Genomic DNA, 21,984 nt, shown 5'->3' on the forward strand with positions numbered 1-21,984 from the left:
GAATCTTAAGACAATGGATTTGTTTTTTTATTGAATTCTTTTCTTCCGTCACCATTTCGTTCATGCAAGCGACAAACTGTGTATGTAAATGTAGCCCAAGGGGAAATAATCCTATGAGAGGACGGGTAAGAGGGTCGCCACCGGTTGAGAAATGCAGCAAGCGATATACCATCATTGGCGGCACCCTTATCTCTGGTATACACGCTTCGATATCGCCCTCCGATCACAAGAGTGGAATATCAAAATCGGTAAATTAATGATCTCGCCGGGTAACCGACGGCGGGATCTGATTATGTAATCTTAAATCTGAAGATTCATTTCAATCTCTCAGTACAATATTATCACTTCTAATAAGCACGCAGTATCAGGAAACTCGAAGATTTATCTTTATATATCTAAATTTATACAACGTTTAGTCCGACTAAACTCACACACTTATCTCACTGAAGTAAATTATTTAAATTTATGTAACACTACTGTATTTATGTAATACTTTTTCTTTCATAATTATTATGTAGCGCGTGTGCCCTTCTCACCTGCCTTTCACCCTTCGCACCTGCTGCAACACGGATACGCGAAACCGCAATACGCTCCATTGACAATCGCTATGGGAGGCCATGGCGGCGAGCGAGGAAGGTGAAGGGTCGTCCCGTAATAGGCGTCCCTGCGGGACGGTCATGTGGCTCATGTACTATGCTACGAGGAGAGTGCGACGCTTGTTCTCCGACGTGTATGCGCACGGCAATGCGTGCCACATGACGATGTCCCATAAATAGTCGACCGGACGCCGGAATTTCCATTATATCGCGTTCCCATACCTAGGCGCCGTAAACAATATCATCGAACTTCAACGCCGAAACGGGCTCCCCCATTAGGTGTTCGTGGTGCGATATTTATTACTTGCGCGGCCATTGTGATACGTCAGATTTATACGGGGTTTTTTTCTTTTTGCGAAAAATCTACCGAGCACAGGAAGTCGCTGGACAGATCAAATCGTATAGGATAAAATCGTAGGATATGTAAAATGCATTGTTAGAACTTGTCGAAATAAGTTGTATGTCAATATACATATAATAATAAATTTTATTTACTTAATATTATTTTATCGAAGCAGATATGTCGCTTAGCATTCGTGAATTGTGTATATTCATTGATGGTTTACAGCGGTGGCTATAATTATGTTCAATTGTTATGCAATGCACACGTAATACTACATTCAGTTTGCAGCATAAGTAAGCAATGGAATTATGTAAATGTTTTGTCTATTGTTGTTCACTTGATTATTGTAGGTCAACAATTTATGACAATGACCTGATACTCGAATAAGTCTACTAATAACCTAATGTATAATAATAAAGTAAATATTGTACTTTTCGTGCTCGTATTAGGGCATTATAATAGCGTTCACTACTAAAATTTGTTGATAGGACTAACATAAAATAGAAATAAATTACGCTTGCCTAAAAATTGTATCATTAATTTTATTAATAGGTTATTTAGCGTTTCATAAGGTGTTTAATGGCAACGATAAGCATAAAAAATTATGCGATAATGATACGATGATTGGTGAGATATATTTATAGAACGGAAATTGAAGTCATAAAAATTATTGTGGTTCTTGATAACAAACTAATATGATTGCGTCGTGAAATGTATTTTAAAGGATAATACGTGATAGGGAGTTTTCAAAGTTGTATGTTACCCCGACCGCAGGTGTTGATGGCTTCCGCAAGCAGCTCAGTTGCTCAGCAGCTCGAATATTTCATGAACTTGAGCAAGTCCTTCGTCGCTTCGCCATATGATTCATTCAGGGTGGAGTGTTTCAAACTCGACAGAGGAGATGATTACCATTTGAAAAGTGATTAAGCGTCTTTATCGTATATTTTTCCAGTATTTCTATTGAATAAAAAGTATTTTAAAAATTATTCCGTATTTCTCTTTGTTAAAAAAATCGACATGCATCATTACACTGTTGCATCGTACATAAATAACAAGGTTTCTTTAACAATTCATGATTCACGACCGTCGTCTTTGTTAACAAATACGACCAGTTTGGACTTCGAATCTTTTAAGATCGAGAGAGACGGGCTGCTCCCTCGGGATCAAATCATGGGGAACTTGTAATCCGGGTGGTAAGGCGAAATATTCTCCGAACACAGCAGCATGTCGAGGGCGGTTTCGTGGTAGATGAATATAGCGACACGCCTAAAGGGACCAACATCTCTAAATCCATGGTAAAGATAATTACGTATTCGTTTCGCGTAATGAGAAAGCAGCAGTGTGCTGTGAATTATTACATCGTTCAAGATTGCACATTAATATATCAATACATTATCACATATGCGTCTTAAAAAAGTGTGAACATAATATATAAAAGTATAAATATAAAAATGGCATTAATAAAGGCCAATCTGCGAGCAATAAAGAATGCTTAAGAATTATTTCATCAAATGTTTAATAATATATTAAAAACATGGAATACTCACTTGTGTTTTCTTTTCGATTTAATTACATGAAATATAAACGAGTATCAATGGAAATAATTTATTAGATGGAAAATTAAAATGTGAGATACATGAAAATTATAATGTCATAAGAGACTAATCGTGTTTTCTCAGTGTATAATAAATATCAAAAATATTATTTTCACATAGAGAAAGAGATTATAGTATGAATCTCAGATTCTCGTATAGAACAGGAATTAATATGTTATTAATGATACTATATGCCTTGTGTATTGCGAGCGAGAATGCTATCTCACGAGCCAGACAACGTCTGTTTGTTCCAACTAGGATTCTGATCGTAAACTCGCGTTGGATCTTGTACATCTGCATGCATTTTGCACATTCATGGCAGTCCACAGTACTAATTCAATATCGGCGATCTTTAGCGTGCAAACTCACCGTTGGTTGAATTAACACCTCGAACGTCGTATATTGTTCTACCTGCACCCTCATTGCAGGGGCATTGCATCGGCAATATCTATGCGCGATGTACTTCCTATTCGGTCAACATTAATTGGGTTATATAGCTGTCCAAATGGAGGATATACGTTTATAGAATGTTCTACAAGCATGTAATCAAGATTTATGAATATCTTCTCAATTCATGTTTCAGTCATATTGTTTTCATCTTTACTATATCATAATGTTTGAGAAATGGTTTTTAAAGAAATGGATCATTTTAAAGTGATTTCTTAAATGTAATATCCCTTAAAATAAATAACAATTTGATTTATATTCGATTTACATTCCGTCTATGATTGATTTTCGACGTAGGGCGCTCCATTGAACTGTAAATATGCAATACAAATAAACATCGGAAGTGCGATTTATAAATTTATTTTGATTTTTGTTATCTATTCAATATTATTATATGTGGATATCGTTTATCAATGTTCATATATGATTTTTCGTAAGAAAAAAACTGCAGTTTTAATCTTCTGTGTGCAAAAATATTTTGAATGCAATTAGATTTTAATTTATTTTTTACACATTTTTCTAAGCATATTTATAAAAAGATGTCCACAAAATGTACTTATCTCTTTGTCTTCTAATGAATTTGTTTACGTTCCATTAAACTGCGAACTGCAATGCTGCTCTTGACGATAATCTGAATTTACGAGTGTTTTTCTTGCCATTGCTTTCGATGTTAAGTTATCGTTACTTGTGATAGTGCTTTGTTCAGGTGTTTGTGAAGAGATTCCGGGAACCATTCAACATTTCTTGTGCTTTAAGCAAAACTTTTGCGTCAATAGTGGAATAGCAGCGCAAGGATCGATACTCGTCGCCACTATATTTTAATCGTCTGTGGACCGCTTGAAAATTGCACATTTATATATTGTTTAAAGAATTTTCTTTATTATATTCTTTCTACACGTATAAAGAGAAATATGCCCGACATAAACTGATGATTTAAGACCAATGTTTCTTATCGTTTTGTTCAGAAGACTAATCCCAGTGGAAAGGAATGGTTTAGGTCCCGCCGCTTATTGAAACATTTCGACGCTCTCTCTTTCTTTTCCTCTCTCTTTCTCTTCTTTTCTCTCTTCCTCTCTCTTCCTCGTGTTTTCGGAGTGTAATCTTTTCTCGAAGGGATGATCAGGCGGACAGCGTAACGGGCCAGTTTAATTTATTTGTCGTCATTATTACGTCGTGATTAAACTCCGAGTCGATTGTTCCGGAGTCTCGTTCGTCGGGGATCTAACTTTCGGTTTAATTAAAAAAACGTGATCACTGTTTTCAGGGATCCTCCTTTCCCCCATACGCGCGGCTACCTCCTCGCCGTAAAAACTCTTTTCGACATCTCTAGCAATCAACTGAAAATGTTTTTCAGCCGATGCATTCTCGCTTGGCGAACATTATCGAACTAAAAGAGTTCCTACTCTTAACAGATTGCCACCATTTTATACCTAGTTATAATCGGATCAAGCAAAATTAAACCATAAATCCTAATGATTTTAAAGTTTAGAGCACGAGTAAATTTAGTAGAATATGAATAGAAAATATTAGACAAAAAATAGAATGCAGCTAGAATAAAGCTTGGCCATTTAAGTTGGAAATTATTTCAAAAAATACAATAGTAATCTTGCAAATAATCGTGAAATGAATAAGAAATGCGTAAAATGAATAAAAAATAAAGAATATGAGAGATTCATGATTAATAATAAAATTAATATTTCATTTGTAAAGTAATTATAATTTCTCGACGAAAATTTGCTTCTTGCTCTCTAAATAATTATCTTGTTAGTAATTTAGCACATACATTCATACATTAAAGCATATAAGCTCATGCATTAGCAAGGGGTTTCAGTCGTTTATCTTGTCGCAAAGTACATTTATTTCACAATGAAGTCAATGGGATCATTAACAAGGTGACCGCAATCTAGCCGGTATACCCAATTAGCATTGACCCAAGCCATTTCGATTCTAGAAACCCTTAAAACTATGGAAATTAGTTCTTGTCCTCGGATTTCCCGTAATATTTCCTTTCCTATTTTATCGTGAAACCGTAATTTGTTTTTTGATTCGTATAGACGAGAGCGCATCAACAAACTAATCATAACTGATATTGTTCGGTATTATCAGAAATCACGTTCCAGCAACCCCGTTTCTAGATAGAGAGATATGATCCGAATAGAAGCTCCGCAGGGTTACAAAGGTCGTTACAAAGGGGAATTGGATCTCTGTGTACATCATGTAATGCCATGTGATGTATGAATTTAATTAAGTAATTATATAGCGAGAGAGAAAGAGAGAGAGAGCGGAGGAGGGAGAGAGAGCGGAAGAGGGAGAGAGAGAAGGAGAGGGAGAGAAGGAGAGGGAGAGAGAGAGAGAAAGAGAAGCATACCATCTCTACATTAATCACCACCCCATCAGTACGCATTCGTCTTCTCCTCCGTTCTTTCTTTGCGTCCCTTCGCGAGGTTTCGTGTCACCGCAGAATTTCTAGACTGCGACAACGTACCGAAAAGTTCCTCGCTTGAGCCAATTACCTCCTCAACGTCCGTCTTAATAATATCTCGAGCGCTTTTTACGCCGCAATTAGCGGGCGGCAATTAGTCTGCAGCGTAGCTCAAATTTCTTTGTCCCATAAATCGATGTCTCTCCGCGCTCGGTGCACCATCAATATTATGCAACCGACGTCAACAGACATTATTCAAACATCTTGAATTACGATAAAATACGTAATGCAATTAAGATGTTAGAATATAATGTAGAAATAGATCTCATAACTTTTTCTCATAACGTAAACAATTCAGAAATAATCATGCGAGATATAATTTACAGAGACGTATCGCGATACGTGGCGATCAACCGGAAACGGTAACCATATCTATGCTATATATAACATGCAGTAGGTAACGTACCCCTGCAGCATTTGAATCAATTACTGCCCTAGGGCTCTTAGGCAGGCCGATCCCGTATTACGAATGGCGAGTCCGGCGCAAAGTGAATTAATTAAGTGTCCGTAGATACGTACGAAGGCCCGAGCCTATCCGTAGAAGCTTCGGGGCATTTCGAGGACGTATTAGGACGCATTGATGACGGGGATCCGGAATCCCGGAGCAGCGCCCCTTCTCTAGATACGGGCCCTACTTTGATCGAGTGCGATCGTCCGATTGTGCGGCTTAATTGTTACCGCCGCCGGTGCCGTGTCGTGAGCCAAAATTGCTTCGCCGATAACGCGGTTATCGCCGAGGACGCGATTATTCTCGGCATGTCCCCGCAAACGCGCAGGACATTGCCGCGTTTCCATGCAAGGATCTAGATAGTATACACCCTAGTGACGGTCAGCTTGTAATTGTAACAACATACTCTGATAATTAGACTTCGAAGCATAATTACAAAAGATATATTATGAGATCTTTATGTATAAATTCTCTAACTTACAATATATATACATATAAACATTTCATGCATTAAAATTAAAATTAAAATAATCCTGGATTATAATTAATTAATATTGTTATTAAAGGTGAAACTCTCCAAAATCGATCAACGTTCTTCGTATCGTCTTGATACTTGTTTTTCGCGAATAAAATAAATTGTTTAAAGAATATTATAACGCTATTTATCTTTAAAATTTTTATCAAAATGCACAAATAATCAGAAAATTATATGGAAATTATTTTATAACGAATAAAACTTTGGAATTTGTAAGTTTTTCATTATTGATGACAACGTTTGTGCATTATTTTATTTTAATTGACATTTTTTGCTCTTAAAAGAAGTAGAATTCCTTCTAAAACTTATATAGAATTATAAATTTCTTAAAATCTGAAAAATGATATGGAAAGTCTTGCAAGACCAAGTGAGACGTTGCATGAACTTATTAGTATCTTTGTCTTGTGGCAGTTCTTTGTAGTTTGCAGCCTGCGCTATTTCTGCCGAAAATTTTAGAAATTCAAACTTGTCAATAATTTATAAGTTCCTTGGTGCAAAAAATCAAATTTCACGCAAAAAAATCTATGCTGGTTCCTTTCTCAAGGGAGACACATATGTAATTGAAACCAGTGACTGTGGTTTACCACAAACTCGGTGTTAGCCATTCAATGTTGCGGCAATGTTTCGAAAAGCTCTGGTATGGTGTCGGCGTTGGCGTCGTTAGTTCGATCCTGCGTTACTGTGGATTTGTACGTCAAAATTCAGCGTTTAGGCTGATCGGCACGTCTCGTTAATTATGCACGTATGCGCGCGTGATGTGTGTGATCCTGGGAGACGGACCGTCCACCGCGATCACGCTAGGGAGAGGAGAGTTGAAAGTCGAGGGACGTGGAAATCAATGCTCGTTTGCTCATTCGCGTTCGCATTTTAACGAGATCATGTTCCCCTAGTCTGATTCATAATATGAAATCTATCCTACATGATAGAATATTATATATATTTTTGTTATATTTACATAATTAAAATACATATACATTTTATAAATTTTTTATGATAAAAAATAATTTTGTAAGTATACATACATATATACTTATGCATAATTTTAGTAATATAATGATAATTTTATAAGTGTATATAAAATAGGAATAGTGTAAAATAGGAATAGGAATTTTATAAGAATAATTTTATAATTCTTTTAAGTACTTTAACCACATTACTTTTTCTTTATATACGAAATATAATATTTTAGATTTATAATACTGTTGCAATGACTCTCTTAATATCCATTACGAACGAAGCAGCAGCGTGGTATTCTTACCATCTGCTTCTGACGGTAAGGCCTTCTAACTGTAAAGCCTTAAAAAATGTCACTCATTTACGCATAATCCTCGAGAAACCCTCGTTATTTTGTAGTCCGTCGCAAACGTTTGTCATACTTACCAATCCCAAATTGGCCCCATACAACAGACTGGATAAAAGTCTCATCATAATTTCCCACAGGTTTGTAAATTATCGACTATCATCTGTAAAGAGCCTGAGAGTAAACTCAGATTAAACGATATCGGAAGTATGTACGTACACAATTATGTACTATGCACAATATAGACCGTTAATTGAGATGGATGAGTATTAATTTCGAAATAATGATATTCGACCTCCCGAAAATCCGGAGATTATGTCGTCGATCAAATAGCGCAGACAGAATTTATCATCGGGGCGAATCGATGAGCAATAACTGTGATATGATAAAGTTTGTAATATAATAAGGTACCAAATCATCTGTTTTTTTCAAAATTTAACTTAAAGTTAAATCACAAAAAGTTTGAAATTATTTGTGATATCTACTTTCAAATTATTACACATCTCATTACATTCTAATATATAATAGAAAGAGTAAATTAAAGTGAATCTAGTGAAATACATCAATCTTATCTCGATATTATTTAACCAATAATTTTCGACCGAATGATACAAAATGCGATGCTTTGCACGCATTAAAATTGACTTGGTCGCATAATCCTCTGCTAAACGAAAAAGATGAAGACTCATCCAGATAAGAGTCAACCATCGTTAACGACGAAGTCCCCGTTTTAATCCAGATCAACGTCGGCTAATGTCACCGGAAACGAAGCGCATCAAATGTACCGCGAATTATTAACGAGGTTGGCTTCCTCGGCGCGAGTTTGTATTTTTGTTTGCGTGCGCGGCCTCGAAGGATTTAGCCCTTGTGCTCGCCGAAGTGCGAAGACGCGATAACGCGAAGGGTTTATTCCACGTCTTGGGGCAACTTTGTGATAGAAACCTCCTTGGGACAACATTCTATTGCGAATCGCACGGTATATTCAATCGAAAGCCACGGAACGATCGTTTAGTAAATTAAAGCGATGTTGTCTTAAAGTTATACGTTCAATCTGTCTACAACTCATGTACCATACATGTACTCACATATGTACCACGAAACGCATACATTGCATACACTTGAATCTCGAGGGTTTTGTAGTTTTGAATATATTGTATCTCCGCGTTGCATGCAATTTATTGTATCACGGCGGTGCGGTTAATTAGAAACTACGAGATTACAACAGAAGATGATTATTACGCTCGCAATTCCGTATTTCTGCTTGCGTCGCGTCTGCGCGAAATGGAAAAAAAAGTAAAAGTTGCAGCCTCACGTGACACTTCACGAAGCATTGTTCGATCAGACACAAGCGAAATGCGGGAACGCGGATTCGTTTTAGACTGCTGTCTGCGACTGATCGTGACGAGCAAGTCGCGGGTAGGCGGGATTTTAATAAACCGGAAACTCATTGTGTGCGAGTGCTCGAGCGTCGCACACGGATGAAGGCTATCGGGAAAAAGAGGATGGATGTTACAACGAAACGCTACAACGAAGAAGCAGCAGGGTGAAGCGAACATGGAGAATCTCAGCCTTGAGGGCTGTATTGTTGTCGCGCTATGTGTTGATTATGACTAGCACGTATATTCCTTCCTTTATTTATGACGAGTTTGCGACGCGTCGTCAAAATATTGAAAAAATTTTGTATTTTCTCTTAATTAATGTTTGAGCATCGTCTCTCTTTTTCCACGATATATTTTTAATCCACTTATAACAAAATAAATAATTTTTTATGTGCTTATATAAATTAACCAAAGAAAGAGATAATTATTTTGGAGATACATACTATATTATATTATATTATATAAATTATAATTCTCTCTTATATTGTTATATTCAGTTGACTATTTGAAAATAAGATAGTCGGCATTAACAGGATTTCCGACACATGCAGAAATCCGACTTGTTATAGAAAAGCGAAAAGCTTCGATTTAAAACGTTCCGAAATGAAGAGGGTCGAGGGTCGTCACGTTGAGCTCCGTTTAACGAGAAACAAGGGCGGTCGGGTGCGACGCTCGTTTTCTCAAAGAGTCTCCAAGACGACTTAGGAACCAGGACGTTTTCACCGTGACGCGGTAGCGCGCCTTTTCCGAAAACTCTCATCGAAGGGGCTTCTATGATGTTGCAGCAGGGTAGTCCCAAGAAGGAACTTCTAAAATCAATTAGCAGCCCCTTAGGCGATGGGGTTCCAGTCCCGCGACAGGGACCCTTTCTCTCCATCATAGGATAAGGGGTAACAAGGAGGGGACAACGTTTATCCCAACAGGGAAACCAGCGGAACAATCACGGCGCGACTATGAGAGCGCGAGGAATAGATTCGAAAGGGGGCAAGATTATGGAAAATCGTGTATATATATGTATAAATATCTACATGAAACAGATCAAACAGGGCATCGATTCGGTGCAACTGTTTTGTTCTGTTTGTAATTTTCCACAATCCATAGCGCGTCAGATTAATCTAAATCGGTGCTGATTTTTTTAGTGCTGTCTAGTGATGGATTTTATGAAAACAGATTTATTAGATTTTCTGAGATATTTTTTCCATTAATAGTAGGATTTAACAAAATATATTTTTACTCGTTTTAAATGAAATGATTTTAGTTATTGAATTAGTCAATTTACATCTCTTTTTGTAAATTAAAAATTTTGTAATTTTTATGCAGTCTGTTATTTAATAACTTGGACAGTTTAGATAATTTGAAGAATAAAAAGAACGAATTTTACGAAACATTTTTTGAGCGAAAAAAATTATTTTTTGCGCCCAGAGAGCAATTTTCACGGCCGTAAAGTTTCATTGTGGGGAATCCGTGCGTTTCATTTCGAGTGCTATTTAAACTTTTACTCAGAGGGATGGCTTGGAGAGTCGAGTTGAGAGACGATACGCTTAAGCGGTCCGACGTCCTTTCTCATTCCAGTAGAAGTTTAATGACTGCGTTTAACACATGCAATTGAAATCGCATGTCCGACAAAGTCTATTTATAGATGGAGACACGTCGGCAAGATCACGAAATCAAAGTTTCAAGATCGTAAGTTCTGTCCTTGGCATGGCACTCTAATTGAGTGGTATGAAAGAGAATCTTCCAGCCCTTGTAGATTGTCAAGAACGTAGAAATTGAAGGAAATGTTGGTTGCAGAAACTTTGAACAGATGTAGACAATATTGTGAATAATAGAAGATGTAAAAATAAATACATAGAAACTATACACGAAATATGATAGTGTAGTACCTGTTCTTATACTTTTTAAAATATATTTACTAATATATTTTTATTTACAGCTACACACTATTATTATTAATTTTTATTTTTTCTACATTATTATATTCTTTGTATTATTATATTTATGGAGATCATGCTTAAAGAAGCTTTGTTAACTGTTCGATAAAAGAGCGAGAAGAGATGTGAGGGAGATGAAGCAAGCCTAAGAAAAGCGAATGATTAGGGACCGTTGTGCCGACCCTTAGTCTGTCTTATTGCTAGTACTCGGTTTCTACAATGACGGAGCTCCTCGTACCTTGAGCGAGTTTTGCTCTCTTTGAGCAACCTGCTGGACCCTTCGTGACTCTCCAAAGGACTGCAAACGACAAAAAGACTCGTAGTCCTTCGATAGCCGTTTCTATCCGATCGAGTCGAAGTACATCGAAGGTATCGAGGGACATGCGGTTTTCTTAAATAAAGACGAAAAATTGCAAACATTTCATTTTGTAATCTTTAAATTGTGAAATCGTGTCTTGTATCTTTAGTCCTTTAAAACTCAAAGATACACTCTCATTTATTCTGATTCATTACGATTATAATTCATTAAGCAAACTCTTTTTTCGCGACCATCAATCGTAATGCAACGAATTCCATTAGCATCTCTCGAGAAAACCTGTCATACGAAGAAACGCGATGGAAAGATTCCGATGATAAATTCCAAGATCGATGGATTTCTTTATATGGGTCTTCCTTATCGTCGCCTCCTATTCTCGTTTATCCACACTATGTCAGGATTCAAGATTTTCGTTCGTTCGCGCTTCATCGCTTTCGCGAAGATATCGACGGATTTTTCAACTCGTCATCGCTAGATTGCCTCCGGCGCCGTCTAACATAACGAACGGAGACCAAAAAAGATATCGAAAAAAAGAGCGACGAGTACATTTGGAAAATATACGTGATGAAGATTGGATTGTCGCACATTATATATTGCTATTGGACGTAACCCTAGGTGAACTCGTTCTTGCGTTCCATTAAAGATAAGTTTGTGAAACTTTAATCAGTAAGTGACACTTTCACGTTTATCCCGTGATGTTAGAGCAAACACAGATTATCGTAACGCGGAAAATGAGAAGAACGACTCCCCGAGGACTCATTGTACGCACTTTCGCTCATCGTCAATCATGGTTAACTCTGTCCATCGATCTTCAGTTCTCTTTATGGTGTTTTTCATGGTCTGATTGTTTTAGATGGGCGAAGAAAGTGACAGTTTCCTCTCGATATTTTCCAAAAATACGTTGAAGAAGTTACGATAATAAAATTAAGTTAAAGAGTTAAGTTGATATATATATTCCAATTAATGTGAATTTACGGATGTATGCGTACCAGTGTTCTTTCAACTCGATTAGAAACATTGGAAGGGAACAATGCGGATATTTGCTAACTGAGATGCAAATTCGATCTAGAAACGTTTGCCGACAAGCATTTAGGGATTCTGTAGAAGCATCAGCACCGGGACCCTTAGCTATTCAAGTCGTAACCCTTCCCAGTTAGGGTTAATTATGTCATTGTGATCGATCTGTTTGCACAATTCACGTGCGTTACGCTGCGCTGCGATTTAATGGTACTTTGAATATAATCGAGCGTATCATATTGCAAATACTGATATTATACCATTTCAATAATTCTTTATACCGTAAAACGCCTGCATTCTTGTACAAATAAAATATTTTGCTTTTACAATAAAATTAATCACAACTACATGTGAAATTCTCTTTCTCTCTATCTCTCTTTCTCTACAAAGGATATATGAAATATTTAATAAAGTGAATTAACGCAGCAAGTTTCATAGGCATATGTTGCAAACTGCGAACAGGAATGTCGAGGTTCCGTGAAATAAACATTCCGTTCATAGCTGAAGTTCGGAGCACAATCGTTAATATCGCTTTCTATTACCATAGTTCGGACTACCGTTATTATCAAGGCGAAAGCATTCGCCCATTATGCAAGAATATTGATTAGATTGCTGGATACTGCACGCCACTTAAAAGGTTTAGATTATGATTATTACTATTAAGGAAGATGTAACAATGCGTCCCTCGAGTACTATTGCAATTGCAATCTTATCGTCAAGATTTCTATTCCTTTCCTGACAATTTGGTCGCAATCTTCTATATACGTATATCGAATAGAAAAGATTTAACGCTCGCAACCGAGCATCGTGCGCGTTGTACGAAAAAAAATGAAACGTAATGTTCGAGAATGACCAGGCTGAAAGTCGCAGGCAAATCGCAAGAGCGAAGGGCCGATCTGCTCCCCGCGGGGCAAATTTCCGATTTATTCAAGCTCGCTCCCGAATACTTGGGAGCCCATAAAGAGAATGAATGGGATTGTGGCGGTCGCCGCAATGCTCAGGGCTGCTTTAGGGGTTCATGAAATACGCGCTTGTCGCCCTCTCTCTCTCTCTCTCTCTCTCTCTCTCTCTTCATCTGTCATTTTCTCTCTCTCTGTCTCTCTTCCTCTCTCCTCATCTTTCACTTTCTCTCTCTCTCTCTCTCGATACTTCTCTGTTCCTCCCTATCCTCCTACTCACGCTGTCGCGCTCGGCTCCCCCTTTTCGCTTGTCCCCCATTGCGCTCTTTATCCCCTCCCGGCTCTTCGCGAATCGAAACTCCTCTCTGCAGGGTGGCCAGCGGTATTACCATGAATTTACATAGCCTCGCTTCGAACTCTGAACATATTGCGCCGCTTTGATTTATGCGAAACATTTGCTAAATATTCCGGCTTAATCTCGGCCACGCGAAATGCCGTTCGCGGGAGAACGCGAACTTGTGCTCGCTTGCGCGTAATGAGGGGTAAACGAGATGTTTCGTCAGGAACGCGGTAAGCAGAAGGAACGCAATAGGCACTTTATAAATGTCAGATCATGGAGGAGAGCTGGACGGGGAGAGCTTTTCAACCACCTTGCTCAATAACAAGCATGTTGGAAAATTCACGCGGCGTCCAAGATTTACGGGAAAACAAATCATTTCGGGAGACATCGGGGATCGCGGGGAAATCTATTTCGGCGAACTTTAAGGATTACGCTTCTCGTGATTTATAGCCGTATCGGCTAGGTGTGTACGAACCACGCGTCACATTTTGATGCGAGATTCATGAATAACTCATAGACTTGATGGAATAAAAGTTATATCGAGTTAAAAAAACCTTTCTCTATCAAGCTAACATTCGCATTGTTGGTTAAAATTTTCAAATTTAATATAGAAATATGTAGCAGGACGATATACTAACGATGTACTGAAGAAGCTTGAGACAATGAAACAGTGAAACACGATCCTTAGCTGCAGACATTGGCGGTTTTCTCGAATGCACCTTACTGAGTCGGCCTAGTTCGCAATTGGCTTCCTCATAGTAACGATAGATTCACGACTGCAGTTCAGTCTGTGGGACTCGCCCTGAAGCCAGTAAAGTACGTAAAATTATACCGCTCAGCTTCTTCAATTACATGACTTAACGATGCGACGACGATCGAATAGCCACCCATTTTATAAACACAATCGCCTTGAATTACCTGCCGACAATCTTATCATTCCAGCTGACTATATCCCTTGTAACTCTTACCGTCAACTCGACGATTGGTGGAGAATGTTGAACAGTTTTGTAACACAGGAAAATTTTAAAGACAAAGAATTACTCTCTACAACCGTATCGTACAATAAAAGTAACTCGCCAGTTTATCTCGCATATTTCGCAATACTACGAATCGATTTTTCCATCCTCCATGCCGTTTTCTCTTTGTTAAGTCTCGGCTGCATCATTTCCCGATGCGTGGCTATTTCCGCTTTTCCGTGAACCGGTCGTTCCTCATCCCAACTCCGTTGTCCTTCGACCGTTCATATCTCTTCTTTTTTTTGTTTCGATTCCCACTTCACATATTCATACGGTGCTCTCTTTTCTCACAATAAATGCCGACCATTTGCATGTAGGGAGCAAAATTCCCTTCGAAGGGGCGAGCGCCGCGCGTCCCCGTGGGCTTCACCTACCCACCTCCTACCCCTCTTGCGCGATAAGCCGTCGCTAGGGATCCGCGATTGTCTCGATTTATATGCATGTACAGACGTAGGTGGTAGGTCGCGTACCGGTGGGACGAGGATATCCACGCATCGATAGATCGATCCTCCGGCAGACAGTAAATATCGCTGATGAGCTGGTCCAGTCAGCGTCGACAGGGATTTGAGAACGTGGAGGAGATTCAGGATGCTTACCCTGCGATTTGTCGAGCGACAGAAATTCTTCGTTCGCTCTCGATCCCAGATATCTCCCCATGAATTTTTTATCCGCTGGTCGTCCTTCACTTTTTTTTTGAGCAACATTTTGCGTATTTTCCCGTCCTTAGACAGAAGCGACGCGTGCTTCGGTAACATCGAGGGTAACTAGCGGGGATAACAACTGGCTTGCTTAGTCCCGAGTCTCGAGAATTCAAATGAAGATAATTTGTTTCTACCCGTTGAAACACCGAGTATTATAAGGATATAATAATTTAATATTGTCATGCTATAATGAAATGTAAATTCAACATCAATTATATATAAAGACTCTTTATATAACGATTAAACGAGAGATCAAAATCGACTCTTATACAACCCTGCGCTGTAGAAGACTTAAAGAGTGGATAAAGTTTTTCAGTTATCAAAGTTCATGTCATTTGATGAAAGTTATTTCTTACAACTTTGAAACTCTATTAAAGATAGGGACACGAAGAGCGACAAAAGTTAGAGAGAATTCTCTCATCTAATGGAACAGTTAATGGGAAATGATAATAAGCGAGCACGATATATATCATTTCTTTCGTTTGTACTTGCAGGTATCATTGTGCGATGATTATAGTTTACCCGTCGATTTTGTGAACAAGAGACGTCCTGCAAGCGCCGCAGCTGCAACTTCCACAGTGCAATGGACGCTGCCAAGTCCGACTGTAGAGAATGTAAGTATCGATTAAATAATTTAATATTTTTTACATTTAAATCTGTTACTAAAGCAAATACTAGTTTACTCATTTTTGTAAGCATGAGATAATCAGAAAGATGCTTTGGCTATAGCAGAAAATTTATCAAATTTAATTTGTTTATTGCAATTCGATACTATTTTATCATCCTTTATACTATATATGTATATATATAATTGCGTGGTGGGACAATGGCGTATATTGCGTGATTAAAGACATTGGGAGGTGATCATGTATAACTTTCATGCAACTTTAACGCTTTTATGCATGCGGCGTTATTATATTGTGGCGAAATGAAACTTTATTCACCGCAATTGTGCGTTTATCTGCATTCACAGTTCAATGAATTCTGCGTTAAGCAAACACATTGCCATATGTTCACGCGTTCCCTGTCTCTCGTCCGAAAAGTTTATCGATATTTTGCGCACCCACGACGTGCAGTAAATCAAAAAGATCAGAGGGTTAGTTCTGCTGGAAAATATAAATCTTCAAATAATTTTTGCATATCTATACGAAATATATAATAATATTATACATAACATACATATTTTAATATTATAAAATTAAAATATGTATATTATATGTATTATATAATTATGTCGATCAAATTTAGTTAATCAATATTAATGTTAAAAATTCGCAAAAAGTTACAAAAATGCTTATATTGAGTCTAAATAAATAAATAAATCTTTTAAATCCTCGTAAAAAAGGTATATGTTACACACGATAACCATTTTGTCCGTTTCATCTTCGGCACACACTATGTAGGAACGACGTCATTTCCTGTGACTGTGGCCCGAGTCGTTTTGCCGGTTAACGATAGTATTGATATTTTCACAACGCCGGGGAATCAGTCGAAGGGAGAGAAATATAATTACAGTGGTGACAAAATACCCCCCGGCTACGGGCGCGGAGAATATCGCGGGGGCAGAAGAGGGTGAAAAGTGTCAGAGGGTGTGCGAGAGGTGGGAACAACGGGCACAAACGGAACGACGAGCGTCGGTGACAGGGTGCTGAGACCGGTGACTTCCGGCGTTGCTTATAATTGCTCCGGCACTCAGTTTCTGGTGCCTGGGATTGCCTAGGGCATTCCACCTAAACACTTTGCCAGTGGATTTACAGCTCCGTCTTCCCGCATTTTGCGGTTGCCTCGAAAGTACACTCGAAATATCATGTCTCGCTTTTAAACCATCTTCTCACGCGGGAACTTGTGTTGCAACCGATGAAAATGGATGCGTTCAACGATTGTGCATTGAAATTAGTTACTTTGGTATTTAATATATTACTTTTAATTACACTCGTATATTTATTCAATAATTATTTGATTATTTTTGCAGTAATTAGCAAAGATTATTTTAAAGAATATCTAAGCAATTACATAAACAATTGTATATAATGTCATATACATATATTCTTAATATCTTTGATTACATTTTTTCTTTCTTCTAAATAAGTTTTACCGAAATTTTTAAAACTATTTTTCAATAATACTCGATTTAGAGAAATCAGTTTTCTTAAATTTTTCCAAACCTCATTTTGAAAGTACTAAATAAGATTTTTATAAAGATATTTTTTAAAACAATTTTTATTATAGTAGCTATATTTTATTTCACGTATTTTTGTTTTTTCGCACTTTTTTACATTTGATATGTTGGTTCGTGAAAAATTTAATTTGCTACCCTCAACTCGGCGCCTGATTATTATACGAATAAACGGAAATGTGGCTGTGCCACGCGAGAAGTTCATAAAAGAAAGAGGAAGAAATGTTGTAGCGAGGGGACAACACCTGAGTGTGCCGAACAAAAGTTTTCTGCGCCTCATTGTCACCGACAACCTCCCCGCGAAAAGTCCACGAACGTCGCGAAGGGCGAGGTGACAAAGACAGAGAGTGGATGCCACTTGACTCAGAGAGGGTGAATCGTTATGAGTCCCGCTTGTAAACCCTACTTAATACTTTAGCGCTTTATGTTATGCGTGAGATCAGGCACCGGTGTGTTGCTCACATTTATCACTATAACAAAGAACTTTAGTGCAACTTTTGGTAGACGTGCAAAACTTTAAACTCTGCCGTTCTTTTCATCGATTCGTAAGACTTTGTTTGCGATTTGCGACACTTTTGATCACATTTTAGTTATCAGAAGCTCGATTTATTTGGCCCCTAAATTTAGAGCAACGAGCATTGGCGGAATGCCAGGAGGAATTCCTTGCCATTTGTACCAAGTCGACTTACCGAAACGGCGATTAACTTACGGCGAATGAAATTACATCGAAAAGTGGAAGTAATTAATTCCCGACCGATGCAGAGGGAAGCGTCTGACTGTGACTCTTAGAATTCCGGAAAAAAATTGATTCCGTACGAGAGAGAAAGAGAAAGCTACGGTTTTCATGTCGATATTTCTCTGAGAGTGAAAGTGATTGATATTCCTGTGCTACTTAAAAGTACTTTTACGTTCGCCTTATCTTACAGCGTTCATTTTTCTTGCAACCCTATTTTATTTAACGCCATTATCTGCATAGTGTTAATGATATCCTTAAAGTATCGCCGATATTATGGAAATACTGCTGATTTCTTTTTTAAATTAAGGGAGGTCGACGTCGTAGACGTGACATTTTCTTCGAAAGTGCTATTCTGTGTAACGGTATTATTTATGTTATGAACTGTATATTCGCCATTAATATAGTTCGACGTTCTACAAGGCCGCAATGAACATTAGTATCTTGATGGAATTTTTTGATACGTTATTTTAAAAATATGATGTTTTATTTCCTATATTTCTAATAATTAAGTTCTGAAAAATGATATAAAGGATAAAATTTATCTATTCCTAATATATGCCATTCTAAAATGTAATATTAACAACATACGTACGTGAAAACTATGCAATAAAAGCAATATTCATAAAATATAATAAAATCAGTCAATTAGGCCGGATGAAAATTATACCTAATTATAATACGGTGACAAACAATCGGATTAAAGCCCTCGATAAATCGAACGGTATTAACGAGCGAACATGATCGAGTTTGATTCGTGCTGTTTACACATTCGATAACATTGTGTTCAAGAGATGTTCAAAAACATCAAAAAATTAATTAAAACTCTCGCAATGGCCCTCGACTAAAAAGGAGAGTCGAGGGCCCGGCCGTTCGTTCGGCGCCCCTGGCAGCCGATAGCGAGATATCGCTTTGTCAGCGAATATCCGAAAACAGCGCTCGCCCTTCTCGAAAGATCCAACAACAACAAATAACCCGTTAGATCGCTCAATTTAAACATTGTCTCGGTAACCGTCGAGTTCACGAAAAATCGGGATCTTTCGAGAAGGGCTTGAGTATAAATCGACGCGATCACGGAGCACTGAGCCTTTTGTCGAAAAGTCTCCGACGCGATCATTTAGCTCTCGAATATTAAAAACGTTCTTTCCGTCGCTCGCGGAATAAATCGATTTTCTCCGTTGCTTGCGGATTCAAAATTCAGCTTGAATTTTTCGATCTTTCTTCGTCGTTAGTCAAGAAACTGTAAATATATTAAAAATTGTATTTGTGAATTAGAATAAAGGACTGTACATAGACACATATATATATCGGGACTTGTCGTTCTCTTTCTTTCGCGCCGCGCTCACTTCTCGGTCTATTCTCGCGCCTTTTGCTAACAAGAGATGATTTTTTAAGTAGTTAAACACAGAAAGTTTAAACAATTTGGAACACCTTGTATATATTTATTATTTTTCATCGCCTCTCTCACCAATGCGCGAAATAGCTTCACGGATTTATTTTACCCGCTTAACAAGGCATTGCTATAAATCCGCATATTTTCACCCGCCGAATTAAACGACAATTCGTCGCCGGCATTGCCGATAATCCCGCGTAATCGTTTTCGCAACCATCGGCGCGAATTTGTTGGCAGACGTGCGAAAAGTCGAGTCAGCCCGTCCGTCATCAGATTTGCGACAGCCGATCGAACGGCCTTCAACCGCGCCTGCGACTCGTCCCCGTAATTTCCGTATAAATGCATAAACGTGCCCACAAAATTTATTCGTTTCACGAAGGAGAAATCCCGCGACGGAAGCGGAGAGAAGAGCGGGTCGGTAGCTAAGGTGGTTGAAAGCAATCGACTTCGTCTTCGAAACAGCCCCTGGAGGCACAGCGCCCAACTTTGGCAGGAGAATTCCAATTTTGGGCGTCTTTCAATTTAAGACTACTTACTTGTCTTCCCCACCGTCGCCTTCTCGTCCGTCTTGCATCACTGAGATGTCTGCTCGTTCCGCGTTGCCGAATTTCCTCCTTGCTTCCTCTTTTCTTTTCCGTTACGATCCCGATTGTCGATACAACATTGAATGTGAGATCGAGAAAGAGGAAAGACGCTTTCATTGATTCCTCTTCTTTGTTCAGAGCGTCAAAGAGATGTGTTTCCTTCTCTGTCATCTCGTGCTATTCGCTCTTCATCATTTGTTATTTAGAATAAAAAGAAAGATTTATTATCTTCATTATGGTTAATTATTATATATAATTATATATATATATATATATATATATATATAATAATATATTATATATATATATAATTATTATGGTTAATATCGATGAGGCATGAAAAAAATAGCATAATTGCAATAAAATTGAATGCACTTCCGCAGGAAATATAAGAAAACTCTTCTTCGCTTGCTCGATAATAGTCGATTGAATTTAAAAAGAGGGAAATTCACTTTTTTCTGTTTGTTTCTTCGAATTAAGATTGTTGAAACAAACGGACGTGTAATAATGTATTTAGAAATATAAACAGGCTTAATTTCTGTACAAAGGGATTAATGTAGCCGTCATCTGGCCGATTATTTGGAAACTGCGTTTAATCCGCCGGGTACACACACATGACAGCGGAAATAAATTGGTCGCCGTAGTTGTTTTCTCTCGAAATAACGATCATCATTTAAGGGACGGCTGGAAGCATTTCTGCGCCAAAATATTGCCGTAATTGGCTGCGATTCAGGTTCAGAAAACGATATTGAACTAACACTACTGCATTGAGACTAGGTGCCGATAACAACCCTCTCAGAAAACATTCCTTTTCGAGACGAAGTTGAGTGTTACGCTAAAACGCCGAGAAAATACGTGTCATTAAATTAACAGTATTAAGACCAATAATGCATATACGTTTATTCAGTGTCACTATGGTATATCAATAACAAGAACGTCATTTAATGAAAGCACTAGATCGAACATGATTTCACGAAAATATGTGCCGGATGTACCCTTCGACTGGTAAAGGAAGGAAATAATTTGTGCTCTGTTTGCAGGCGGAAGTTGAGGTTGTGGAACAATACAGCGACCCTAGAGACAGCAAGAGCAAAGCGTACGTCGAGCCGGGAGCGGAGTCGTCCCTGCCGACGATTTACAGCAGAGCAAATCGCAACTATTGTCGACCTTACACAGGTAACTCTATCCCTTGAGTCAACATCGGACATAATAATACAAGAATATAATTCTAGTTAAGTCGCAACAACTGCTATGCGTTGGGTGAGACATACAAATAACAGTTTTTTGTTTTAAAAAACAAAAAATTAAGAAATATATAAGAATGCATATATTTTAAATTTTAGAATATTCATGAATCTTTGAAGAAAATTATAAATTAAAATTTTATAAAATTATATTTTCACTAATATATAATTTATAACAGTTATTTTGCCCAATAGCATAAACTAATTAATTAATATTAATTAATCCTTATTTTGTATACAAAAGTCATGTTTGATCTCACTAAATAAACTCTTATAGCGATGCATTTTGGGCATTTCGTTTCATATATTTGCAATAAAAATATATTGATGTGTTATTTTGTAAATTTATTATTCTAGCCTTTATTTAAAAGGTCAAAGGGATATGAATTTTTTCAGATTTTTTGAACATTTTTACCCTTTGAAAAACGTTCCAGACAAATTTATTATTCTAACCTTTATTTAAAAGGATCAAAGAAAGCATATGAATTTTTTCAGATTTTTTGAACATT

The 21,984-nt window shown here is 37.7% G+C and overlaps 1 protein-coding gene across 2 annotated transcripts in view; it reads left to right on the plus strand.

The window, feature by feature from the left end:
* Hwt (SH2 domain-containing adapter heavyweight) overlaps nt 1–21,984 on the plus strand; it is a 121,595-nt gene that overhangs the window by 74,346 nt on the left and 25,265 nt on the right. For both annotated transcript variants that reach the window (XM_083095908.1, XM_083095909.1), the window contains 2 exons: nt 15,840–15,959; nt 21,272–21,407. In XM_083095908.1, the coding sequence (XP_082952034.1) occupies nt 15,840–15,959; nt 21,272–21,407 (256 nt within the window). The remainder of the gene's footprint in view (nt 1–15,839; nt 15,960–21,271; nt 21,408–21,984) is intronic.

The sequence above is a fragment of the Camponotus vicinus genome, unplaced genomic scaffold (genome assembly GCF_025532165.1).
Source record: "Camponotus vicinus isolate PSW18456_S1 unplaced genomic scaffold, iyCamVici1.0 SCAF_4, whole genome shotgun sequence".
In the NCBI taxonomy this organism is placed as follows: Eukaryota; Metazoa; Arthropoda; class Insecta; order Hymenoptera; family Formicidae; genus Camponotus; species Camponotus vicinus.